General features: G+C 39.1%; 1 protein-coding gene across 11 annotated transcripts in view; it reads left to right on the top strand.

Annotated features, from left to right (window-relative positions):
- FHIP1A (FHF complex subunit HOOK interacting protein 1A) overlaps window positions 1-22,863 on the top strand; it is a 288,042-nt gene that overhangs the window by 197,534 nt on the left and 67,645 nt on the right. For 10 of the 11 annotated variants that reach the window (XR_013532857.1, XM_054253606.2, XM_078366393.1 and 7 more), the window contains 2 exons: window positions 6,881-7,039; window positions 8,849-8,935. The exons of the other annotated variant lie outside the window; for it this stretch is intronic. Coding sequence is in view for 9 of the 10 variants with exons in the window: in XM_054253606.2 (XP_054109581.1) it covers window positions 6,881-7,039; window positions 8,849-8,935 (246 nt within the window). In the remaining variant the exon portion in view is untranslated. The remainder of the gene's footprint in view (window positions 1-6,880; window positions 7,040-8,848; window positions 8,936-22,863) is intronic. 11 annotated transcript variants of the gene reach the window in all.

Here is a 22,863-nt window from a genome sequence, read left to right as displayed (position 1 = left end):
TAAAAACTTTTTGTTATGAGAAAAAGTAAAATACAGAAAATTTAAAACACTAAGATGAACACTATATTCACACCACCGAGATTCGAAGTTGTTAATATTTTGCTATTCTTTGGTATTTTACGCTTTTCATTTGTTTTTGATGTACCATTTGAAATTAAGTTACAGACATTAGATACTTTAGTATCTAATCTCAGCTATGAATGGGGACATTCTCCCACATAACCATAGTACTATTATTGTACCTAAGAACATTATATAATAATTCCTTAGTATGATCTAGTATCCAGTTCTCCCATTATGCCCCAAATTACTTTCATAGCTTTTTTCTCCCCCTTTGTAGAGTCCAATAAAAGATATACATCTTGCTATCAGGTCTCTTTAGTCTCTGTTAATATAATAACAGCCTGCCACTTTTCTTCCCCTTGACATTGACTTTTTAAGAGACCAAGCCATTCTCTTATAAAACACCCCCACATTCTGGGTTTGTTTGATTGTTTCTTGTGTGGTTTGACTTGTCTCTAAACCTGCATTTCTTGTGAATTGGACTTAGGTCTACACTCCCAGTTAAATTTAGGTTAAATGTTTTTGGCAAGGATACTTTACAGGCCATGCTATATACCTACTGCATTACAGCAACGGGCATGTGTTAAGTTGTCCCACTATTGGTGGGACAGTGAAATGCCAATTAATACTTATTAGAGTGATAAGTATTAAGTGGTAACTGTTAGACATCTGATAATACCAAGTGTTGTCAAGAGTGTGAAAGAAACAAGAACTTTGAGAATATAAATTGGCATAGTAACTCAGGAAAGCAGTATGGCAGTGTTTGGTAAAACTGAATATTTGCATACTGTGTGATCCTGCAGCTTCCCTTCTAGATATCTGGCATGGAGAAATCTGGCAGTTATTTACAAGGGTACATATACAAAGCAGTGATTTGAAAAACAGAAAAATAGAAGTACATGAAGTGAAAGATAAACTGGTTTATTAATATATCAGTGGAATACTTTTCAGCATTCAAAGTGAACGAATAATATATATTATGATGTAACTACATGTGTGAACACCAGTAAATCAAAAACCATGTTATTTATTTATTTAGACAGAGTCTTGCTCTGTCAAGCAGGCTGGAGTGCAGTGGTGCGATCTCTGCTCACTGCGACCTCCACCTCCTGGGTTCAAGTGATTCTCATATCTCAGCCTCCCGAGTAGCTGGCACTACACGCATGCGCCACCATGCCTGGCTAATTTTTTCTATTTTTAGTAGAGATGGAGTTTCACCATGTTGGCCAGGCTGGTCTCGAGCTCCTGACCTCAAGTGATCTGCCTGCCCAGCTTTCCAAAATGTTGGGATTACAGACTTGAGCTACTGTGCCCGGCCCAAGTTTACATAAAAATCGAAAACACAAAATCTTAGTATATACCGTTTTTTGGATATATATGTATACAGTACAAATATGAAAATAACCATAATAATAATATATGCTAAGTTCAAGACTGTGGTTTCTTGGGGATGAAGGAAGGAGAAGGGATGGTAATGAGATTGGAGTACGGTGTATTTGTAATTTTTATTGTTTGAAAAAAATCAGAGTGTTCTGAAGAAATTTTGGCAGAATGTTAAAATCTGTTAAGTCTTGGTGATGGGTTTCTATTATGTTTTGTATATTTTTGGTATTTCGTAATTTAAAAATTTAAATATAACAAGAATGGACTGTTTTTAATGTTTAGTTTTACATTTAACTGTGTCATAAGCAGGTTTTACTGAGTGTTGCTTTTATAAAAATATATTTTAAAACACTGTAGAGTTCATTAAAGTTGGAGGGAAAACATCTCCAGCTGACCTTGTTTGCTAGAATGGAACACGAACTTCGTTGTGTTAAGTTGCCCCTCAGGATAGATCCCATAATCTCATTTGTACCAGCTTTCTATAATTACATCTGACAACATAATTTAAAAAAAAGGACTCTTTATGTTGAAGATAAAAGCATACTCTATTAACCATCCAGCTAAGGACCACAATTGACAAAAAGGTTTCTCTAATTAGTATGATTGTCAAAGTGTGTTAGCATCAGGCTGTTGAAAGAGGAGTGACTCTTTAAGGAAGCTGGACCACTTTTGGAAACCTTTATAGTTCATAGGAAGAGCTCTAGTTCTGCTGCCTCTCTGCTCAAGATGTGCTTTCCCAGGAGAAGGAGGAGAATGAAGATATTCTAGGGAACAATCTGGTGCCAACAAAAGGATGAGGGCTAAATGACCCTGTCACTTTTTTTTTTAAACCAAATATCAATGGTTACTCTCCTGCCACTGTATATATATATTGGCATATGTAGAAAACAGTGTATACATAAGTCAAGTAATGCAAATTAAAGCAAGCGAACTTTAGTTACACATCCGTAGATAGAATGTGTTATTTATCCCAAATTCAAAATTTATGAGGCTTTTTATTTTGGCAAGTTGTATCAAATAGCCCCTACCAGGTGTTATGCTGAGAGCTTCAGACTAAAGCCATCTGCCAAAAATCTTTGTTTGCTAAAATTAACCAGATATCATTAGATGCTTAAAGTTAAACATTACTTGTTCATTGTGCTGTGCATATCATCTTTCTTTTCTTTTTTTTTTTTGTATGTCATCTTTCCTTCCTTCATCGGAAACATTTCTATTGTGTAAAACATTATGCCAATCTTGGTACATGAATTATTTTCTTTAATCCTGGCAACAACTCAGTGAAGAAATGGAAATTTAGAGAACTTTAATAACTGCCTGTCAATGGCAGAGTCTGGTTCAAAACCACTTTTGTCTATTACTAAAATCCTTGGTCTCAGCAACTGCTACGCTATACTGCTGCCAGGGAAGTTGATTGCTTTTTTGTCTCTTGTTATCCTTATGGTTTTATATGGTGAGTAGTTTCTTTTAAAGAGATTCTTGAGAGAAAATAAGTGAAAAATACTGGGTTAGTACTTAATGTGTTGGGAATAAATGGTATGTTTTCCAATTTTGTTTTGTTTTGTTTTCTGGATGGGAATCCTAAGATCAATAAAAGGCTAAAATAATGGATGGGAATTTTATATTTAATGAACTGTTGAATACATCTGTATTAAACTTTTATAATTTAATTCTAAGTTAAAAATGAAATTTAACAGTAAATAGAATGTGCTATTCATCTCTTAACCTAGAAAAGTTGCCTGCAGACCTGCTGTTGCCTTTCCTTTTCCTTGTCCTGTTCCCATAGCACTGGGTATCTCCTTTGGTAGTAATTCTCTTTCTTGCATTTATTAGTTTATCAGCCATCTGCTCCATCTCTGCTGGTCTGACTTGTTCACTACTCTTTCCCCAGGACCAATCATGCATATGTCTGGACCACAGTTTGTGTTTTAGAAATATGTGCAGTCTGGGTGAATGAATCTGAGCTCTGAGCATAGCCTAGGAAGGGAGGATATAAATACCATAAAGATTTAGAATCTTGTTCCTAAGAATGTAATACTCTTTACTCTGCAGAATGTTGTCTCCCCTATTTCTTTGCCATTCTGAAGGAGATAGCAGAGACACTTTTCTTAGTGGCTGGAAGATGGCAGGACTTCCTGTTCAGCTTTTATATAGGCAGTGTCTTTCTATTCTGGGAGTATCCTTGTGCATAGAGAGTATCCTTCTGTATGGGGAATATTGTTCTGGATGGGCAGCCTTCTGTTCCCATCTCAACCATGCCCTTTCAGAATACTCATTTTAAAAAGTGAATATTACGTATGTGTTATTTTTAATTACTGTCACTGATGTATGTAATTTGAAAATTAATGTTGCTGTAATTATATTGATATACTGAATAGTTACTCCCAGCTTTTTAGTCAGACAAATTAAGCCTGTCTTTATGAATTCATCTTCAAAGCCTCAAAGTGGTTAAGAAATCAGGAGTGTGCAGAATGAAAGCCTTTGTTCTGTGGTTAATTTAGCATGAGTTAGCAAATGTAATTGATTTTAAAAAAATGTGGCATCAAGATTAGATTGCTCTTCGAGGAGAACTTCTGGTCTCTGTTCTCTTTTGCCAGAGGTTTCTAATTTATAAGAAGCAACTCATTTGGGTCACATTCAAAACTAGAATTAAAGTGATTTGTATGGGCATGTTCACTTTAAATAAGGGACATCTCCTTTGGGACCACAGATGCCCTGATTTTTTAAAAAAGAGATAAATGTACTGTCTTGTTTACTGTTGTATTTCTTGTACTTAACATAGTACCTGGCCTGAAGTAAGTGTTCATTTTTTTTAAATGAGTGAGTAAATGAATGAGTGATTAAAGGTTGCCAGGAAATAGAACAGAGAAATGTAGATAATTTTTTATTTCTTTAGTACTGAAATGGTTCATTTATTCGTCTCCCTGTCCTTTATATTCTACTGGGAGCTTCTATATCATCTCCCCAACCCCTCCCACACCTTCTTATGACTTCATGTCGTCTCTCTGTTAAGACCTCTCCGACCTGTACTCTATTGTTGAGTTGGGTATGTTATTCATAGGAAGGACTCCTAGCATCTGAAACTCAACATACCTGACTGGACAAATCATCCATACCTCCAATGTGGACTGGAATGAACAAGTCAGACCAGGAGAGATGGAGAAGATAGGCAATACACTAATGCATGCAAGAAAGATGATTGCTACACAAAGGGATACAGAGAGTGCTGTGGGAACAGGACAAGGGAAAAAGGGAGGCGACAATAGATCTACAGATCATTTTTTTCCAAGTTTAACATACCTAGGCCCACACATCCTCTGACTTTCTGTTTGTGATGCCAGGCACTGTGGATTATTTTGTCATATTTTATCTGTCTAAATCTCCTTTTCCTTCTTCTCTCTCTGGTTCGTATGGCTTGAGGACCCATAGATGTTGATCCCTCCGTCTCTAGCCTAGAGCTCTCTCTTAAGCATCAGCCCCACATATCTGAATACTGGGCTCTCCATTTGGATGCCCCACATGCTTCTCATGGTGTCCTATAAAACCCTGCAGGATCTGATTCCTGTTTACCTTGCCAGTCTTTTTCCACCTGTAATTCTGCACTCTAACAACACTGCGCTTCTCTTAGTTCCTGGAGAATACCATCTTTTCTTTCTCCTTTGAGCTTTTTACACACTGTTTTCTCCACTTGGAATATTCTTCCTTCCCCCTACTCTTTTTCTGGCCAACCCCTACTTATTCATCACTTCTTCCGAGAATGTTTCCTGCTGCCAGCCCTCCAAATCTAAGTTAAGAGTCTTTTGAACACCAACAGCACCATCTATTTTCTATCATGTATTCTGAGCATTTCTAACACTGTTTTAATTGCCCGTTAATCTCATTTAGACAGTGAGATCAATGAGTATGTCACTGTTTCTTTTCTGGGCCTGCCTCATTATATTTTCTTGAATGTTTCCATCTCAGTTGAGGCCATTGTCACCTCAGGGTTTGTGCTAGATCAAAGCCTTTTGTAGCTGACCTTTTTTTTTTTCTTTCGAGGTACTCCCAACTCTCTCTCCCAGGCTGGAGTGCAATAGTCCAGTCTCGGCTCACTGCAACCTCAGCCTCCCAGGCTCAAGCGATTCTCTCTTGCCTCAGCCTCCTGAGTAGCTGGGGTTACAGGCTTGTGCCACCACACCCAGCTAATTTTTGTATTTTTAGTAAAGACTGGGTTTTGCCATGTTGGCCAGACTGGTCTCAAACTCCTGGCCTCAAGTGATCCACCCACCTCAGCCTCCCCAAGTACTGCGATTACAGGTGTAAGCCACTGCCACTGGCCCTGTAGCTGACTTCTTTGCATCCATTCTGTGCCATCCCCGGCCAGCTTATACATATCTAGGATCTCCAAGTTGCTGCTTAATCAGTATCACTTCCCAGTTGGGAAGCCTCCAGTACTATGAAATTGATTGTTTCTCTGGTTTTATATTTACAAGGTAAAATCAACAAGCGTTCAGCATTGTGTTATCTTCCTACATTTCTGTCTCTATTGAAGGCATCACCATTTTCTTAGTGACCAAGTTGGGTAACTTGACAGTTTTGAGTTCTTACCCCACTTACCAAGCCCAAATGCTATGAATTTAAATTTAGAAACAGAGCACTAAGGAAGAAGAAACCTCTAAGACTTTTGGATTAATGTCAGACCTATAGATGGCATGGTTAAATCACCCTCATATCCACCTTCCATGGGATACTCAAATTTAATTTCCTCCTCTCTTTTCCTCGTGCTGATGCCTCCATGTAGACTCACTTTATCTCTGCTTGAACTTGTCATCACATCTTACTGATTCCTGCCCCACAATTCTTTCTCCTTGCTATTGTTTCTGAAGATCAGATGAAAAAATATACATGGAAGTGCTTTCTAAACTGCAAACATGCAGCTGTCAGTCATAACCTTAAACATGCAAAGAATTGCATGGAATCTTTCTCATAAAGCTCATGGTTTCTGTGTATGTGACTTTCTGTCCTGGACCACCTTAAAACAGGGCATTCTCCTCTAGACTGGGATATGTACCTTCTCTGTATTTGCACTAGTTGGATTGTACTATAGCTTTGTTTCTCTCTGTAACTTCTTGATGCTGGAATAACATTTTATTCATCTTTGTGTGTACTCTCCCTACACATAGCCCTGCATAATGCCTGGCACATGAGAGATGAGCAACCCATATCAACCATGTATGTATTAGCCAGATAGTTCTGGTATTGCTGTTCCTTCTGCTGGAATTGTCCTTCCCTACTGTCTCCACTTGTTTGCATCATTTTTAGCTGGCTGATGGGCTCTCTAATACCTTGCTACTTAAAGATACAGTCTTGCCAGCTGCCTTGGCATCACCTGTGAGCTGTTAATTGCAGGTTGAGAACTTTAGGAAAGCATTTATTTTGTTTTTATTTCTAAATGCAGGTACTTGCAACTGGGCTCAGTGGTCTCTACTCTTCCCTGCCTACAAAGCTGGAAGAGAAGGGTGAGGAATGGCACTGCCTTCTGAAAGATGATTGGCTTCTACTTCCTTCTCTGGTCCAGTTCATGAACTCCCTGGAGTTTTGCAATGCAGTCATACAGGTATCAGAGTAAAATAAATGATCCCTTTGCTATGGCTTCATTCAGAGCACAAGCACAGGATTAATTTAAAAACATTCACGATTAAAAATATGAATATATGTTTATGGTGCTTTAAGCCAACTGAATGTCTTTGAATGAGTGAAAATTTTAGCTTGTAGGTTTCTGGAAGTTTTAACTGAGGAAAAAAATGAGATTTTCTTTATCTTCTTTATAAAAAGTGTTAATTCTGTTTTGATTATCTACTTAACCATCAAAAATAAGTTCAATGCCTGACTCATTAAATATGTATTTTTAGGTTTCTAAGTACTCCAAATTATACCACTGTTACTTTGAGGTCTTCTTGGGAATCTGCAAAGGAGAACACTTTATTTTGCTTAATGGTGCATACTACATAAAGAATATTGTTATCCCAATTGAATTTAGAAGAAGTTAAACATGTTCATTGCAGCACAAATTAAATTTGCTTTGAAATTGGCCTGTTTGGTGGGGGGAAAAAACAACCACTGAACTCTTGTGTATTTGGCTTCTTGATTAGATTTTACCTTTAGATTTCTTGTTACTGTTTTCAATAAAAATCAGATTTTATACATATTTAAGGATGTGGTAGGTTTTCATAAAAAATGTTTTAGTTCCATATAGCATAAATATTGCCTTAGTATTGGATTTATTAAGAAATCAAGTTTTCTTTACAGCGATTGTAGGATGAAAAATGTTAGTTATAATCTGTTTATCTACCAAATAAAGAAATAGCTCCTGGAAGAAAATAGAAGTAAATTATTTTAGTCCCATCTCATTTTTATTTTTAAGTCAAAGGAAGTTTTATTTATATATAAGATAATTGGATTACGTCTTATTTTTTACTTTAATATCGCAGTCTATCAACATTTTCTTGCAGAAGTTTGTGGAAATAAAAAAGATAGAACTACTATTAGTTCTTTACCAAAAACGTACACACAGAGAGAGATGATCAGTAATTTAAAGATCTAGCTCACTTCCCTAGAAATTGCTTTTTACTTTATTGTTTGACTTTCTTCTTCTTTTTCATCATCTTCTTTTACAAAAAAGAGAAGTAAAGCTAATAGGCATGATAAGAACAGGGAAATTATATATTTTATACTGTATTTTGACATTGAAACTATATACTTTAAAGATTTTTTGTTTGGGGAAGACTACTGAAAAGGTTACTTATAAAAGATATTAGTAGAGATTATCTACACTAAATATATTTTGGAAATGAAATATGAGAAGTATTATACCTCTGATAATGTTTTCTGCTTTTGAATATTTTGTATTTTTCTGAAAATATTTTTAAATGCCTTTCTCTTTAATAAAAATGACTCAGGAAATACATATTCAAAATGAGAAAATTTTTTTCTGCTAATAAAATAATGTATTTAATTGTTCATTTTGACAGTTATACTCAGTTTTTAAAATTAGTTACAGGTTAAGATGTAACTTAGAAGAAAGGAAGGGGCAAAATTATACTTTCCAATTTGTTAACTTTAATTTATGAATTCTTATGCAGACTCAGTATTTATTGTCTTTTTTCCAAACACACAGTTCAAAATTACCAATATTTTCTTTGAAAGTTTGACTTCTACGAATTTTCACCAAGCTGTTTATACTGGAATAAGCTATTTGAAAACCTTACATGACATCATGAAGTCTGATTTGTTCCTTAATCACAGAATAAATGGCCAAAAATTGGATTTCCCTTTTGAGTTCAGGATGTACACATACATAATTGTTTTAAGAAGAACTAAAGAGTGGACTTTTTGCCTTTTTCATGACTATCTCCCTCTCTCTTAGGTGGCTCACCCCTTGATTAGAAATCAGCTCGTCAATTACATTTACAATGGATTTTTGGTACCAGTCTTGGCTCCTGCTCTCCATAAGGTCAGTGATAGGCTCATGTAATCTTCTGTCTCTATAATACAAGTGATAGACACTGAGGAAGGTAAACACAGTGTAATTGATTTGATGGTGATTTTAGGCTTATTTTTCTTCTCATTCCATCCATATTTCTTAGCAATATCAAACACAGTTCTTCTTCTTTTTCAAGAAAAAGAAGAACTTAAATCTGATGGGTTTCATCTGGTGTTATAGAATACAGTATTGTGAGTGTCAGGTAGGATAGTCAGCCCAAAGGAACATTGGCAGATAGAATCTATCTCTGTGCCTGCTTCATTTCATGGGCAGTGGCTACTTGGAACTGTCAAGCTGTCCTCCACGGCTGAGTCTGTCATAGAGAATGCAAGGTCTGCCGTGGGCATGGAGAGGCGCAGTGGTAGCACAAGTGCCATAGATTTGCCATCTACTTAATGGAACATAATTTTTTATTGTAACAATTTTGTGACAGCAAAAATTAAAGTGAAGCCAAGTTAAGGTCCCATCAAAGGTTGGCTGTCTCATTAGCACCACTCTGAATTTCTTATGACTCTCTCATTTTGTATAATAAATCAACTGATATGTTTTCCATTGTGAGCTGTCAGGAGACACCCCTGGGCCTAGAATTCTAATTTTCAGTTTTTTCTTCACTAAGTAAAGAGATTGCTGCAGTATTTAGTTCAGAGGATCTTAGTCAAGATTTTGGAATCACACCTCTGGCAGGGACAGAAGCAAAGAGCAACTTGATCATATGTTGCTTTGATGGAATACCCACCATTCTGCATCCTGAAGTTCAATTTCTATGGTCTCTTATTTTACAGAATCCAGAAATACCTGATTATGGCAACTTTGAAACCTTGCCATCCATGCTGAAGGGGTTTCTGGTTTAGAGCAGGTCTTGACAGAAGTTGTTCATCCCTTAGTATTTAGTGCCTTTCCAGTGTAGTGGCCATGTTTTCCAAACCAAACAGGGTACTTGGTTTGACTTGGATTTTTATGTTATATCTAGGTTAAAAAGGACATCTTTGATGTAGTTTAAACATAAAAATACTGAGGTTTTCATGTTATTTTAGTAGTTTATGGGCACAAAGGAACCAAGTCTGTGAAATTAGATCTCTCTTGGAAAATAGAGGATTAACTTTGGAAAATACAAAAGTCGTATTTGTTTCTAAGTTAACTTTGTGTTTGCTAGTATTTTGTTGTTCGAGGGAATGGGATGGGTGTCTTGCACTGAAGACCTCTAAGCCTCTTTTTGCATGAAAGAATTTTCTTTTTCAGTGGAACACAAGAGTGCTATAGAAATTCTTTGGCAGTAATAAATTCTTATCTATATATACTCTCACACATTTAGACTTTCTTCTTCATTTATTTCCATCCTTTTCCTCATTGACCTATTGACATAAAATAATTTCCTGTCATTATTATAATAGTGATAATTATGAGACTATTTGTTCAGGAAATTTTATGTTTTGTAATTAGCACACTTTAATGTTACAAACATTAGTGATAACTCTTTATCCATAATTGAGCATGAGAGCCACCTCAGAGATCTGTTATGAGGATCTTACTGGTCACCTTACTCTTCTCCTTCATAGGAGTGCTCATTTAGCACAAGTAGAGTTAAATCATTACATGTGCGGTTACTTGCTTAATGTCTGTCTTCCCAGTGGTATGCACACTTTCTGGTATGGCATATTATCACATGTGTTTTCACTGGGATATCTCCAGTGCTGAGCACAATACCTTAGACTTAGGAGGCTGAAGAAACAACACACAAATGGAATGTTTGTTAAAGTGACAACAGAGTGCTGGCACTTAGTACCTTCCCAGAGGGTGGTTCATAAGAGAATAGTAGCTAACATTTGATCTAGCACTTTATATACATTATGTGATATCCTCAGTTGTGCCCATAATTAAAATGTGAGAGTTTTAAAACCATAGAGTTAATATATGATCATTGTAAAAATGAGAAAGAGTCGATGCTGAATATGTAAAATGAAAAGCGAATGTTACTGTATTAGGTTTGAATTTTGAACCCCTAATTAAGATTCCTTAACTTGTATACATTGCACACAATTTCTCTTAGGGCTATATAGCAACTAGGGAGAACAAAGACAGATTTTTTTTCTTCTTAATTAATTTTTCTCCCTTTTCTCAATCTGTTTTTTATTTGTTTGATTTTTTATCATTTAGGATGAACAGGGAGGGTTAGGGAAGAAGAGGCTAGGGAAGGTGAACAGCCTCTCCTCTGGCTCTTGGCTCCCTATGTGGTTGATGAAGAAAGGAGCTGTTTCATGAGTGGCAGGACAGGGGTTCAGAAGCACATCAACAAAGAAGTCTAGAACTGGGTGTTTGTTGAGGTGTTCCTAGTGAGAGCAGTCATATCGTATTTACTATGTTCTCCCCTTTGATATGGGGAGTGATATGAGAAGTCTGGGCTCAGGTCTACTGGAGGGACTCCTGTCTTGTGTTTTCCATACTCTGTGTCCACTGCCTTGACATGAGCCTTATTTTTTTTTTATTCTGTATATATTTTTTTAATTTTTATTTTTATTATACTTTAAGTTCTGGGAAGCATGTGCAGAACATGTAGGTTTGTTACACAGGTATACATGTGCAATGGTGGTTTGCTGTATGCATCAGCATGTCATCTACATTAGGTATTTCTCCTAATGCTATCCCTCCCCTATGCCCCACCCCTCAACAGGCCCTGGTGTGTAATGTTCCCTTCTCTGCCTCCGCGTGTTCTCATTTTTCAATCCTACCTTGTTTACAAAGTGGCTTTCTTTACAAATTTGGCTTTATTTACACTGTGAGGGGAAAATCTCCTACTTAAGCCTTAGTAATGGTGGATGCCCCTCCCCCCACTAAGCTCAAGCATCCCAGGTTGACTTCAGACTGCTGTGCTGGTAGCAAGAATTTCAAGCCAGTGCATCTTAGCTTGCTGGGCTCTGTGGGGGTGAGATCCACTGAGCTAGGCCACTTGGCTCCCTGGCTTCAGCCCCCTTTCCGGGATACTGAACAGTTCTTTCTTGCTGGCCTTCCAGACACCACTGGGGTATGAAAAAAACTCCTGTACCTAGCTCAGTGTCTGCCCAAACGGCTGCCCAGTTTTCTGCCGTTCTAACCCAGGACTCTAGTGGCATAGGCACCGGAGGGAATCTCCTGGTCTGCAGGGAGTGAAGACTGTGGGAAAAGCATAATATCTGGGCCAGAATGCACTGTTCCTCATGGCACAGTCCCTCATGGCTTCCCTTGGCTTGGAAAGGGACTTCCTCAATCCTTTGTGCTTCCTGGGTGATGCAATGCCCCACCCTGCTTCGGCTCACCCTCTTAGGTTGCACCCACTGTCTAACCAGTCCCAAGGAAATGAGCCAGGTACCTCAGTTGGAAATGCAGAAACCACCCACCTTCTGTGTTGATCTCAATGGGAGCTGCAGACTGGAGCAGATCTCATTCAGCCATCTTACTGGCTACCTCTCGTTATTCAATGAGCCTTATTTAGTATCCTAAATACATTTTCTTTGTGTACTCTCTCAGCCACCAACTTATGTGTAACATTTTAGTTACCTGCCATCAGCATAGGCAGTTTACAGAGGTGAACCTATTCTCTCTGTCTCATAAATAATTTCATGCTGAAACAATATTTCCACAGCATTTCTGAACCAGAGAGGAAGTCATTACAAAGTGTTGTGGATAATGAAAGGTGGGGAGTGGGAGTCCTTGACAAGTGAAGATTGTCTCTGCTTTCCTCTTTCACTCTATGTAAGGATAATACAATACTTAGCCTTTGCAAGTTGTTATTGCAAGTTCCTGTGTTACGTGCTTTCCACATCCAGATGGCCATTTGTTTTTCTGTGTTAGTAAAATGGCATTTCAGATTTTTTTTAAGGGGCTGCATAGTTTATCCTATAGTGTGAATATACAGGTTCACAATTCCTCATCCACAACTTAAACTTCAAAAAGCTCTGGAAACACAATGTTTCCTTACAATTCACTTGGTTTACAGCCTAACCTTTGCTAAACTAATTTGGTACTGAACCCTACCTGAACCACCTCGAGGCTATTTACTTTTAACTCACTTGTGTTAATGTTTGTATGTTTTGTGGAAGAAACAGTAATATATTTGATTATAAGGCACTGCCACCAGTCCTTCTTGGGGATGTTTTCTCAAATATGGCAGATGTACTTACTACTTTTCTTAAAGTTTTACATTCTAAAATACACATGGTCTTCAGGGTTTGGGATAAGGGATTGGAAGCCTATTTTAGACATATGGGAAAGGATACATTTTAAATTTAAGGTTAAAATCATACTTTGTAAAAGTCATATTAAATAAAATGATACTCTGTTAACATAGGTAATATAGGGATTAGATCCAGCTATAGATATAGATATCACTTTGTACAAAACTGATTATTTATGACTTCAGATTAATAGGACAGCCCTCATTCAACAAGAGCTCGTTTTGTTATCTCTGTATGTTGAATTTGTCAAAGCTAAATTTTCAAGACTGAATATTCATTGGTGTCGTTCTATTAGTCTGGGTTCTCGGGGAAGGAGATGCTAAGATAGGATTAAACGTGCAAGGATTTTATTTGGGGAAATGCCTGTGTGAAAGAAAATAGGAGCAAGATGGGGGAAGGCTGGGAGAGCTTTCAGACTGCAATGCCAGTCTGACCCCAAGTGAAGGAGAGAGGGAGAGAAGGTTGGCTGGAAGTGTCCTAGACTCTTGAGCAGTCTGAGAAAGGCTATCATAGGCCTGTGTCTCCCAGCAACAGGCCTGCCTTAGTATGCCTACTATACTTAGTGCTCCTAGTCACTAGCTGGGAGCAACCTGCAGGAAGTGTAGCCTCAGAGCAAATGTGGAGAACATTCCAGAGTTTAGCAGCAGCAGCCCCAGCTCAGTAATGCTCCCTGTAGTTGGAAGTCTGCAAGGTACATTTCCAAGGCCACTACGATGGTTATTGGATTTCCATGGTTTTTCTGATTATAGATGTGTACAAGATGGTTGTATATATTTGCTTAGAGACCTCTTTGCTGGTGTGCAGAATATTCAGGAGTTCAAATGGACCCATAATGCATGGGGGCATTTTGTTCAGGATTGGCTTGACAACGGAGCTTATAGTACCAGTCATGTTGATTATGCTGTTGTTACAAACAACACTGAAATCTCAGGGGCTGAAATAACAAATGCTTGTCTCTTGTTCACACTGCATCTTTGCATTGCATCATCACTGCAACTTTGATTGTGGGATGAGCAATTTATAGCTAGCTTTTTTCCTTGTTTTCCTCACTCAGGGATCCAAGTTTTAGAGCCTCCACTATCTGGAACTGATATCACTGGTCCCAAGATGATGAGAGGGAGAAGAGAACCTTGTGAATGACTCATTGGCTCTTGAAGTTTTGATCTGGAAGTAACACATACCATTTCTGTTGACATTTCATTGTCTAAAGCAAAGCAAGTCACCAGGTCACATCTGACCCCAGGGGAAAGTACAGTTTTACCTTCTTTTTTTTTTTTTTTTTTTTTTTTTTTTTTTCAGAAGAAGAGAAGTATAGCATATGATTATCAGCCCTAATGTTTGTCATATGTATTTAGTCAGGGCCTCAGAAGGAATAGATGGCATTCAGACAAGATAGTGAGGGGAGCTTAATAAGTGGACTAGTTATAACAGTGTGGTGTTTGAGTGATCTAGCACTATGTAATAAACTATTCTCAAGCTTAGTGACTTAAAACACTATTGGTTATTAGTACAAATCACGATTCTCTTGTTCAGGAATGCAGTCAGGGCATGGTAGGGACAGCTTATCACTGCTCCGTGATGTCAGGGGCCTCAGCTGGCTGGGGCCTGATCAGCTTGGGGCTGACTAGATTTCTCTCTCTTCTTCTTTCCCTCCTTCCACACAGCCTCTCCACAGGGCTGCTTTGGCTTCTTTACAACATGGCAGCCTCTGGTCATTGGATTCCTGTGCTGGTTGAACTCCAAGGACTCTAGAGTGAGTGTATCAAAGAGGCAAGAGATAGAAGCTACCAGTCTTCTAAGGCTGGGTTTGGAACCTGGAAGAGTATCCCTTATGCCATATTTAATTGTTCATAGTTGCACAGAGACCACCCACTTTCAAGGGGAAAGGACATAGACCCTACCTCTTGATAGTAGCAGTGTTAAAGAATTTGTGGCTATATTCTGGCAGTTTTACCACAGTTGCCACCCCTAAGTGCTGAATGTGCTGTAAAGCATCAGAGAGACATGTGTGGAGAGGCCCACCTGATAAGAGCCATGAACTTCAGTCATGGGTTACAACCTGCCTGAGGCAACTGTTCAGAGGGGATTCAGGGGAATCAATAACCAAGCTTCCTTCTCTTCCTTCCTTCCAGTCTCCTGCTAAAACTCCATTGCATGAACCGAAGTGGAAAGCGTATTGAAGGGAACCATGGGAAAAAGATCCATACAGGTCTACTGGGTCACAGGGCAAGGTAGAAAAGGTGGAGAGTAGATTTAGAGGGACAGGTGGAAGCCATCAGCATGTCCATTTACCAGTATCAGCATCTTAGAGCAATAATTGGCAGGTATAAATGATTCCTGTAGAGTATGTTTGGGTTTAATGCATAAGTAAATTGCAGCTTAAAATTTTCTAGAAACACATTAGTAAATCTACTTTTTGTAGTTTATACTTACTGCCTCATTCAGCATGTTGATCCTTGTCCTCTGGAACCTAAAATCAGAGTTGGACTCCAATGTGACAGGTAGAAATGCTAACAACATGCTAGATATGAATAAATGAATCTCTAAAGCACAGGTATCACCACATCAGGCATATTATTACACGAATTTATGCTGAGTCAGGGTGTGCAGTGGAAGCATTAGATTGTGAGTCAGAGATCTGGGTTGTAGTCCTGGCTCTATTTACTGCTGTGTGAACTTGTTCAAAACTTCCAGCCTCCCTGAGTCACATTTTGTATTACTCTATTTTCACGCTGCTGATAGACATACCCAAGACTGGGAAGAAAAATAAGTTTAATGGACTCACAGTTTTACATGGTTGGGGAGGCCTCACAATCATGGTGAAAGGCAAGAAGGAGCAAGTCACATCTTATATGGATGGTGGCAGGCAAAGAGAGAGCACTTATGCAGGGAAACTCCTCTTTATAAAGCCATCAGATCTCATGAGACTTACTGTCACCAGAATAGCATGGGGAAGACCCACTCCCACGATTTATTTACCTCCACTGAGTCCCTCCCATGACACATGGGAATTGTGGGAGCTACAATTCAAGATGAGATTTGGGCAAACCATATCATATTTCCTCAGCTGTACAATGAGGATAGTAATATTCCTCTTTCTTCCCTATAAGATATGAAAATCAAATGTAAATGCATTCTGAAAAATCATATACTGTTACATGCAAAGATATTATCATAACTATTGCAGGACAGATTCTGCCATCTCATATGCAGTAAAAGGATAATATTGTTTGTTCAAAGACCATTTAGTCAGTGTGCACTGAGTGCAAAATACTCTGCCAGACTCTGTAGGGAAATAAAGGTGGCTGAAAAACCCTGTCATCTCCATGGAGTTTATAATCTGGGAACCAGGAGACTGACATGTTAACTTAAGCAAGAAAGACTAAGTACTGTGACAGAGAAAGAAGCTAGGGTGGGTGGGGGAGGAAGAGAGTGATATTGTGCTGAACCTTGAAGGTGAGCAGGTAGGGAGGGAGGGGAGGAGTGTATTTGGATAAAAGTATACTAGGAGAGTTGTGATGTCCTAAAGAGGTCAGGGAGAAAGAGAGATGAGAAAACACCCTAATATGATTCGTAAGGCAGGTGAAAGTTGATATCCATAGTAAGCAGCGCAGAGGCAGTCAGATAAGGGGGTCAGGAACCATCTGCTGGTTGACAAAATGAGGCCGCTAGTATGGACTAGCGTTCTGGGAAGTGTGGTGATGAACACAAGAAAACAGAAAGGAAGGGGATTCAAGAGAAAGAAAAGGGGTGGAGAAAATACGGACACAAGGGATTCAAGATTTAAGAGAGAAGGGATTGTCCCGCTCCCTAGCTATAAAACCTTTCCACACTACCTAAAAGAGATGACTACTTCTCCCTTAAGGACTGTGCCCGGCTTTTTCCTTACCAGACTAATAAATGCACTTAGCATTTGCTTAAACATACTGGAATTGTAAATAATTGCTTTATTAATAACTCCCGGGGCTTCTGACTCCCTGGATCCAGGTTTCTTCTTTTCCTCTCTGATGCCATACTCTGAACTCTCTTAGTTTTCTTCTGCTCTGCTGACTGGATATTGTCTTTCCCTAAATGTGGGCATGCCTCAGGGACTATTCCTCCATGGATTGACCCTCATGATCACTATTGTTGCTCTGCACAGATGGCCAGAAAAGCTGCTGGGGCTAAGTATTTGACCACTGGCTAGATCTCTTCATCTCGATGACCTGTTGCTTCCTGAAACTTAAAATGTCAGGAGCCAAACTCATAATGTCTTTCTCCTTAGGCTAGCTGAATTCATCCTCTGCATGGTTTCTTTTTGTGAATAATAACATTTTCCCCACTTACCTGGCATAGAAGCCTTAATTATCCTTGAATTTTTTCTCTTACTCTTCCGGAATATAGTGCCAATCTTACTGCATGGTTCTGAGTCTGTTTTTTTGTTTCTTCTCCCAGTTGTGTCACTCTGGGTCTTTATTTTCTCATATCTTCACCAGTGGTAGTGTTCGCTTACGGTCTCATTACTGTAAATTTGTTCTTCAGATTGTCTCACACATAACTGCTGGATTGTTTTCTAAACACATCATCCTTCCTCTAAAACCTGAAATGACTCCACTTCCTACGGTGTTCTTAGTCTATGCATTGTGCCACAGCCCCCAACTCAGTGTCATCCTCATTGTTGGTTCAAAGCCTCGCCTATACTCAGTCCGTTTTCTCTGCTTGGAATGTTCTCTTCCTTCCTCTTCTGTGGTCAAGTCTTACTCTTTCTTCAAGGACCATCCTAAATCCCACAACCTCCTGCAGACTTTGGAGGTTCTAGGCTTCTCTGTTCCCTAGAGTTGGTAGCTCTCGGTGCCTGTGTCATTCTGAGCATGTGTTCCTTTCTATTGTTAGATGATTTTTCATTTGACCCTGCGTCCCTGCTGTATCCTGAAATCCCTGGAAGGGCCTGCATCCTGTGGCTCCCTGACAGTGCACCAAGGAGACCTGGGCTTTTCAAAGCACTCACAGGGGTACTAGGAGATATTTTCAGTTTATGAGGGAAATACAGTGACGTCTGTTGGACACCACATGAACTACGAACTCAAAATAGTTGGCAGTTTTGGCATGAAATCATATTTATTACTTTCAATTTGGTCTTACCAATTAAAAAATGAGTTTGGGCTGGGTACGGTGGCTCACACCTGTAATCCCAGCACTTTGGGAGGCTGAGGAGGGCGGATCACCTGAGGTCAGGAGTTTGAGACCAGCCTGGCCAACATGGTGAAACCCCATCTCTACTAAAGATATAAAAATTAACTGGACATGGTGGTGGGTGCCTGTAGTCCCAGCTACTCAGGAGGCTGAGGCAGAAGAATTGCTCGAATCCAGGAGGCGGAGGTTGCAGTGAGCCAAGATCACACAACCGCACACCAGCCTGGGTGACAGAGTGAGACTCCATCTCAAAATAAAATAAAAATAAAATGAATTATTGGTGTGTTCTGTGTTTAAGAGCAAGTATCATATAAAAATTGATGTGGAACAGGAAATGAGGTTTGTAGCAGACAAAAACAAGTGAAGCAGTTTAATTGGTTTTGTCACTAGCTTGGGAAACTCTCCATTGGGATATATTGTTTCAGAGTCTTGAGCTGGTGAGAGACCCATAGAGAGCTGACAGGTGCAGCCAAAATGGCTTCAGTGCTTGTCCTGGATCTGGCAGGATAAGAAAGAGGGGACAGGTAGGTTGTTTGGATGGGAAATGGTTGTATAAGTAGCACCTCAGGCTCAGTCATATTATTTCTGTCAAATATCTTGTGAACTAGGGTAGTCTTTTGTTTAGTGGGTTGTTTTGCTCCTTTTAAAAAAGATATTGTTAGGAAATCATGGTAAAAGTTTGGGACTATCTCTGGTGGATAAAGATAGATACCTCGAGGTTAATGTGCTGAAGTTAGAGGTGGATGGAAGGGAAGATAATTACATACCATCCTTTCTGCAGGCAGCTCACAGGCATTAGCAGTGATAACTGTGACCTCAAAGAAAGCCTGCACCTTTGGTTTTTGCAAAGAGCAGCCAGCTGTGTTTCATTCAACAAAGTATTCCAGACAACTGCACTTGGAAAGACAGAAGCAAAAAATCTACCAGAAAAACTGATTATTTCCACCATCTCTTGTGTGCTGAAACCATGCTTGAACAACATACATGGGTAGAATAATTTCAGCCATTTCCTTGAAGGCATGTGTGCTGGGTTCATAGAAGCCACCATGGAGCCCATTTGTTTTACAGTCTTGTCTTCCAAACATGTACATACATATTCATGATCTGCATCCTGCAAGCTCAGTAATTCATGGCTTATTGACTTAGGTTGATGGATGAAAGGTTTTTGGGGACTAGAGAAGTACAGATAGAAATTTTGAGAGGCTGAGAGCAGCCACACTTATGAGTTGCCCACTTGCTATTAGTGTGTGGGTGGGTGGGCTGGACCTCCAGAAGAGCCCAGTTTAGCTCTTATGTTTTGGACTTTTATACCCAGTGAAAATAGTGACCGAAGATTTTAAGAGCAATTAAATACTATCTTCAAATTATTATCAACATTATGAAATATTAATGGGCTATAATTGGGTGCTGAGTTTGTCAGAGGAATATACTGATTGCTTATGTCATAGTGAGGAGTGGGGAGGACAGCCTGCCCAGCAGCCATGACTTAGCTCCATTTCTCCTGTCCATTCTTCCTCATGCCTCTCTAGTCTGGGAGACTGTAGAGGGTATTCTGGAGTAGGAGAAGCCCAGCCACAAGTCCTCTTACTTGTTCTCTGGCCCACTTCCTGTTGGATTTTTGGATGCTTTAGCAGGTCTGTGCTCTTTGTCACTTGGCTGTCATCTGTGCCACTTACCGAGGAAAAACATCTTGAAGTTTTATGCCTGGTTTCCTATAATGTTGTGGAATTTTACTGATCATGTCATTCCTTTCAGTGAAAAATGGGAAGAAGGAATAAAAAGCATGAATTTAAGATGTCACCTTGGCTTTGGAATTTTGAGATTTTGTTTTTTAAATTTGGTGGTTCTGTGTTAAATCTTTTGTAGCTTCTCTTAACTTATTTGAGCCCGAAATGAGGCACCATCTCTGGGGTGAACCATACTAAAAGGTAAAGAGGAATACTGTTTTTGATTTCTGCATTTCAGATTTCTACTTGTATATTTCAATAATTTGCAAAAAAAGGAAAACCAATGTTGTCAACCTTATTGACCCATGGTTTTTAATCATTGAAGGCTCTTAAACATTGTCTTGCTCTATTTTTGCCAGCTGCTTATTCCTCTTCCTATATAATAATCTTGAGCTGTATTTGTTCACGTGGAACTTTGCCTGTTTCTTACCGTGCCTGGAGTAAACCAGTGACTTACATTCTGTTCTCTCCTGCACTGAAAGGATACCTGTGTGCCCACCTCAGCCGACAGACTGCTGGTCTGAGGTAAAGTTAAGGGGATTCCAGCAATGTCCTGCAGAAATGAGGTAGTTCTTAGAAGTTGCCGCTGTTGTCTCCACAGCTTTACAGGCAGGCTCCAGCTGGTTCTAAGACAGAGTTATTCCCTTTAGAGCCACCCAGCAGTTGGGGAAGCTGGAGATTCTTAAGCTTGGCAGGAAAGCTCAATGCCCCTGGTGCCATCTCACACTTATGTTATCAGATGCTGTCCGAGATCCAGTTGTAACCCAGGGAGCCATAATTAAGGAGCCTGACTCAGCTGGGATGGGAGTGGTGGAGCCCAAGTAATAATTCTGTCTTCTCAGTTCCCCTGGACTTAAATAGAAGAGTACCGTGGAAGCAGAGGTCCTGATGTAACCATCACAATAGTCAGTCAGTAAATGCAGTTGAATGAGGTAATTAAATGCCCAGTCCTGTCATGGGCCTGCAACTAGGTAACATGGAGTGATAGTAGCAATATTAAACCTGGATTGAAAAAAATTATATTAAGCAGGCCAGTTTTAGACAGACTAATAATTTCTCTATCCAGTGAGAGCCAGATATTAAGTAGAGCTAGAAAATTTTAATGACAAGTATAAGAGGCTTTCATTTGGAAATACTTGATTTATTAATTGAAAACTAAAAGTTAGTGTGTACCATCGAATATATTCAATTAATGTGTTATTTTCAACTGATAAAATTTTGGGAAGCTGTCTAGCTTAACAGTTTAAGAAATGGGTTTTGAGGTTAGCAAGACCTTGGTTTGAGTCTAGTTCTTTGCTGCTTTAACTATGTGACTGTGGTAGGTATTCTCATCTGTGTATATGTATAACCTAAAGATAATAATACCTACCTTACCAGGCTTTTATGAAGACCAAATAAGATTACTCACTTAAAGTGCTTATCATTGTCTCTGGCACTTAGTGCTAAATATGTACCAGCTATTGTTACTTACTTGTGTAACCAGTCGAACCTCTAGAATTGGACATCCTTCACGTGACTCTTTGTTATTAGCCAATACATTTTATACCATTTTTGGTCATTATAGTGTTTTGATTTTAGATATTAGGCTTATTGCTCCTTAACATACTTTTACATTGTTTCACAGCCAGCATAACTTTTGATTTTCTTTCTTTTTTTGTTTTCTGAGACTGAGTCTCGCTCTGTTACTCAGGCTGGAGTGCAGTGGCGCACAATCTCAGCTCACTGCAACCTCTGCTTCCCAGATTCAAGCGATTCTTCTGCCTCAGCCTCCTAAGTGGCTGGGATTACAAATGTACACCACAATGCCTGGTTTATTTTTGTATTTTTAATAGAGATGGGGTTTTACCACGTTGGTCAGGCTGGTCTCAAACTCCTGACTTCAGGTGATCTGACTGCTTCAGCCTTCCAAAGTGCTGGGTTTACAGGCTTGAGCCTACCCCTAACTTTTGATTTTCTCTTATTTCTCTCAGAATGTGGTATCAACTCAGTGGGTTATATAATTGTTTTCCTTATTCTAATTCTCAGTGTCAGATGTTTTCAAACTTCAATGTGCAGATAATTACTGGGGAACTTCTTCATTGCAAACTCCTGGGTTCCAGAGATTTTTCTTTAATAGTTAGGGTTGAGGCCCAGGAATTTGCACATGAGCCAGCACCCAGCTGCTCCAGTGACCATACTTGGAGGAACACTGATCTATGCCCTTATGCCAGTACTTTTGCTATTTATAGTCTTTCACTGGACTAGGATTCAGAAGACATGGGTTCTAGTTGTATGTGTGCTCTCAAAGGTTTTAACCCAGTTGAGGATCCAGTTTTGTCTTCTATGGTAATCCCCACCCTGTCAGCCTCCCACGACTATGGTGAACATCAGATAAGAGGGTAGATTAAAGCACTTTGGTGAAGGCTTTTCCAAATGAGCAAGGTATTAAAGTGGAGATAAGGAACCTCAAAATATTTTGTATAATTTAAGACTTAGTAGTAGCATTTAAAGGCGAGTAGTGAAAGGTGATTGTTGGGTTCTTAAGTATTAGGGGTTCCAAGAATGTGTTTTGGCCAAGAATGTGTAAGTAGTGTTTGATCGAGAGAGGTGTCCCCCATTGTTCAGGATGCTGGACAAGTGCCATTATTTCTTACTATGAAATCAACCCTGAGCTCCTGTGTGGTGCTATTAAGATATGTGGACAGTAATTTCAGTACCATAAAACTTTTTTTAAATGGAAATGTTATCAGCTTGGGATGGCAATACTGACCACTGACTGGTGTCATGTATATCACAGAATACTATAAGGTAT

This window comes from Callithrix jacchus, chromosome 3 (genome assembly GCF_049354715.1).
Source record: "Callithrix jacchus isolate 240 chromosome 3, calJac240_pri, whole genome shotgun sequence".
Classification (NCBI taxonomy): Eukaryota; Metazoa; Chordata; class Mammalia; order Primates; family Cebidae; genus Callithrix; species Callithrix jacchus.
This window is presented reverse-complemented; position numbering and strand designations above follow the sequence as displayed.